The 4916-nt window shown below is 38.8% G+C and overlaps 1 protein-coding gene across 1 annotated transcript in view; it reads left to right on the top strand.

The window, feature by feature from the left end:
• Positions 1–1165: 1165 nt before the first annotated feature.
• Positions 1166–4916, top strand: part of LOC106012386 — a gene marked incomplete in the record, with an annotated part of 17248 nt that continues 13497 nt past the window's right edge. The window contains 2 exon segments of the mRNA XM_013085245.1: positions 1166–1740; positions 3693–3841. Of these exon segments, the coding sequence (XP_012940699.1) occupies positions 1644–1740; positions 3693–3841 (246 nt within the window).

Raw genomic sequence — 4916 nt, 5'->3', positions numbered from 1 at the left:
AAAGGATGAGCCCTTTCCCATGTCCCGTCCTTAATGAAACTCTTCTTGTAAAGAAGGTAAAAGACTCGAAAAAAGAACACTGTATAGAGGGCTCACGCTCTCCTAGCCCTGACAATGGGGTGAAAGTTTACGACACTCTTTCCCCCACCAACACAGATATCTATGCGCTCATTGCGTTCGACTTTCTCGAGTACACGGCCTAATCCAGCTCATAGAAGTAAAACGTTTGAAGTGATGTGTGTGCATGTTTGTGTTTGGGCCGCTGAGATTTAACAGTTATAAATCAGGTCAAATTACTTTTACGGGAACATTTTCGTGACATGGAAATTAATTAGTGGAAATTTGGAGGTGAATTGGCTTCGTCCCCACCATCAACAAGAATTTAACTAAGAACAAAGAGATGGAAAACAAAGGTAACTCTTCTCGTTTGAATGGTATTCAAAATGCCGTGGCTCACCGTGAGTATAGAAAAATTATCACTGTTTAATTCTTATTGCTTGCAACTTGGTGGTAAAGAACTAGAAGCAACCTAAGCCCCACCAAATTTTCCTCCCACTGCCACTGCACACACACACACAGACACACACACACAACACACACAACACACACACACACACCCACACACCCACACACCCACACACCCACACACCCACACACCCACACACCCACACACAAAGAAAAACAAAGCAAAACAAAGCAAAGGAAAATGAGAGAGAGAGAGAGAGAGAGAGAGAGAGAGAGAAGGAAAGAGAGAGAGAGAAAGAAAGAGAAAGTGAGAGAGAGAAGAAAAGAAAGAGAAAGACAGGCAGACAGGTAGGCTGACAGATAGAAAAAAGACAAGAGTTGTTTAGAGAAATAAAAAGAAAGGTCAGTGATCACTAGGAGGATACTAATAGGTGCCTAAGTCTCATCAGTTGCTTTGCCTGTAACATCCACGGTTATCAAGGGCCGATGTGATAACGTACCAGGTATATCACGTTATCGCATATTGACACAAAATGAAGACACATGCACTAGGCCAAATTGTGTTGACGAAGCGAGCAACACTTTTGTCGTGGTTTCCAAATCATTGAAGAGGTTTTAACCCTTTCACCCCATCTAGCGTGTCTGTGAATCTCTTTCGTGGGATTATTAAGCAGATATTGCAGTGTAAAGGTTAATGAACTAGATAACATTGAAAATAGACTTCGTTATATGAATGCTTTTGTTTAATAGATCAGCAGTAAGGTCAAATGGTCATGACTTGCGAACGACGCCATTATGTGACTGGTTAACAGAAAGGATGAGAGAAACAAAATTGTGATACTAAACTTCTCTGTAACCGTGTTCTAGGGACTCATAATATTATGGCGGTGGTTCCGTTTTCTTCACGAGACAATTTACACGTGTGTATGCAAACATCTCAGTTATAAACAAGAACTGTGTAGAGAAAAATCATAGCTATACATAGGAAGAACGCAGGATCGAAAACATCTCAGCCATAAGTACAAAATGTGTATGGAATCATTGCATCTATAAACTAGAGATGAGTATGTAAAACACCGCAGTTATAAACAAGAGATGTGTATGCAAACATCGCTGCCATAAACTGTATGCGCAGCTGAGAAAAACGCGTTAGATTTCTTTCAAAAACGGTAAACAACATGACTTTCATGAACTCTACATTGCTTAATACTTGGATCTTTGTTTTGAATTGTTTCATTGTCATCATGTGCAACGTTCATGCAGAACCTCAGCATGGTAAGAAGTGAAAGTATGTATGTATGTATGTATGTATGTATGTATGTATGTATGTATGTATGTATGTATGTGTGTGTGTGTGTGTGTGTGTGTGTGTGTGTGTATGTATGTATGTATGTATATATGTATGTATGCAGATTCTATTTATTTAAATTGTATGTACGTTCGTACATACGCATGTGTGTAGGCATTATGTATGTATAATATATGTACTTGTGTGCGTGTGTGTGTGCGCGTGTGCGTGTGTGTGTGTGTGTATGTGTGTGTGTGTGTGTGTGTGTGTGTGTGTGTCTGTGTGTGTGTGCATTTATGTATGTGTTATCGCTCTCTCTCTCTCTCTCTCTCTCTCTCTCTATTTATCTATCTATCTATCTATCTATCTATCTATCTATCTATCTATCTATATATATGTGTGTGTGTGTCTGTGTGTGAGTGTGTGTGTGTGTGTGTGTGTGTGTGTGTGTGTGTAAATGTATGTGTGTGGGAGTTCAATTTGTGTATTCGTATGTGTGTATGTGTGCTTGTGTGTTTGTGTGTTTGTGTATGTGTTCGTACTTGTGTATATATGTGTGTATGTGTGTGGGTTGAATATGTGTTTTATGTGTACGTTTGTTTTTGTTTTTGGGCTTGTTAGTGTGTGAGTGAGTGTGTTTGTATGTGTGTGTGGAATGTATTTGTATGTGCATGTGTGTGTTTGTGTTGAATATGTGTTTTCGTATATGTGTATGTGCGTGTGTTTGTGTGTCTATGTGTGTTTGTGAGTGAGAGAGAGAGAGAGAGAAAAAAAGAGAAAGAGAGACTGACAGAGAGAGAGAGAGAGAGAGAGAGAGAGAGAGAGAGAGAGAGAGAGAGAGAGAGAGAGAGAGAGAGAGAGTGACAGAGGGTGACAGAGAGTGAGAGAGAAAGAAAATGAGACCGAACGCGCATTTACGTGGTTGATGGTGCTTATCAATACGTTTGTCGATTCAGTAACCGAACTACATTATTATCAATCTACAAAATATGTTTCTCTAGCTATCATTGTATTTTAAAAATCTATTTATAATTTCGTTTGTTTATCAATGTATATATCATTTTGTATGCAGACAAGTTGTCTGTTTTTCAAAATACTCGTGTATCCAAGTTTTTATATAATACATGTAGCTATTTGTGCGGTTTTCTAAGAGTCCCTTCTTATTTTGTTTAATACAATCATTCATTATCTATCTATCTATCTATCTATCTATCTATCTATCTGTCTATTTATCTATCTATCTATCTATCTATCTATCTATTTATCTATCTATTTATCCATCTATCTATTTATCCATCTATCTATCTATCTATCTATCCATCCATCCATCTATCTATCCATCCATCTATCTATCTATCTATCTATCTGTCTATCCATCCATCTATCTATCTATCTATCTCTCTCTCTCTCTCTCTCTCTCTCTCTCTCTATATATATATATATATATATATATATATATATATATATATATATATATATCTGACTTGTTATCCTCAAAGTAGGCCAGCATAATAATATTATTCTGTTTCCGTAATTTCCTGTTTTCCAAATACAGCTTTCTCCTATTAACGGCTGCTCACCTGCTTTTGAATACCCTGTTTATTATTTTTGGTTTTTAATGCAGGTGTGTCTTTAATTTTATAAGAATCGTGCTCATGAGAAAACATTATTCTTTTGATCAGACAGGACAGGACGATAATGATAAACCTTTGCCCTCATATTCGAAAGTTGCTTGAAATGGGGCACACATCAGGGGTCTTCGCTCTACGGACTTGTGGGAGAGGGGTGGAGTGATTGAGATGGCATTTTAGCCACCATGACGTCTGCAGCAAAAACGTTCTTTTATTTTAAGAATATAGTTTTGTAGGCAGTGGGAAGAAGTCGAAATTTAATTATACCTTATTGACTTCAAATGAATACAACCCCAATACACGTTCAGTCTTTCTTGAGGAACATTGTGGCAATGAGCTCAGCACAGACGCTTCGATACTTCTGGTGGTAGGCAATTGGTCTTCCCTGCCTGTGGACCACAGTTGTTACATCAGTTTCCGCCTCCAGACGCATTTCCACTCAAAAGATGTGGCAAGGGTAAGTGTCACAATAGGTTATTTGTTCGATTTTTTGGATTGTTCTTTCTTTCTTTTGTGCAGTTACATTTTACTTTTTTCGTTTGTTGTTGTGGTTTTCTTCTTCTTCTTCTTCTTCTTCTTCTTCTTCTTCTTCTTCTTCTTCTTCTTAAGTCTAAGTATTCTGACCGATTTAAGAACAGCAGCTGCCAGAAAGCTCTTAGACCCTTGCGCTGAAGAGCTTCACTATTGTGTGAAAGACTCTAGTTCATGAAACCCACTGCGGATTTCTTATGCTTTGAATGTTTAGGGAGATGTTTTACAATGCTCTCTGTCTTCTTGGATAGGAACTTTCGAAGTCTGGAGTTAGAATAAGATTCCTGCGTCTAGTATCCGTGCAATGTAGGACCCTTTTCTGAATGAGGTGTACAAAAGGATAATGGTAACACACTGAGGTGTATGTTAGGGCCGATAGGGTTGATATTGACAATTACAAAGACAATGACAATCTTTATTCATCCAGCAGGGAGAAATTTGTCTTGGTTTTTTTTTTCAATTGCAGAGGATGTTACAAAGATTCTGTGCACTCACGTATACGCCTAAGATTTGCCACACAACATCACACTGAGATGTTTGCTCTGGAATATACGGTTAGGATGCACCACACCCCTTCACACTTAACCAGTAGTGTTAAGGGATACTAGACTGCTTGCACTGTATGCTTCCCGGGAAGCTGAGAATGTTTCGGAGTGTTCTATGGTCTGCTGGGGTAATAATATAGTGTAAAGCGCATAGAGCCTGCTGCTGAGCGGGGATATGCGCTATACAAATGCTATCTATTATTATTATTATTTATTAGACAGTTTTCTTCAAAGTGAACAACACCAAAACTCGAGAATGTGGAAGACGTGAAGTAAATGTGGCAGCAGCTGTCTATGGTGGAAAGAACAGACAGTGACCGCTTTCTCTGCCTCTTTCAGTATCTCTCTCTCTCTCTCTCTCTCTCTCTCTCTCTCTCTCTCTCTCTCTCTCTCTCTCTCTCTCTCTCTCTCTCTCTCTCTCTCTCTCTCCCTCTCTCTCTCTCCCCCCTCTCTCTC

Source organism: Aplysia californica, unplaced genomic scaffold, assembly GCF_000002075.1.
Source record: "Aplysia californica isolate F4 #8 unplaced genomic scaffold, AplCal3.0 scaffold00015, whole genome shotgun sequence".
Lineage (NCBI taxonomy): Eukaryota > Metazoa > Mollusca > Gastropoda > Aplysiida > Aplysiidae > Aplysia > Aplysia californica.
Note: the sequence above shows the minus strand (reverse complement) of the source record. Positions and strands in the feature narration are given on the sequence as shown.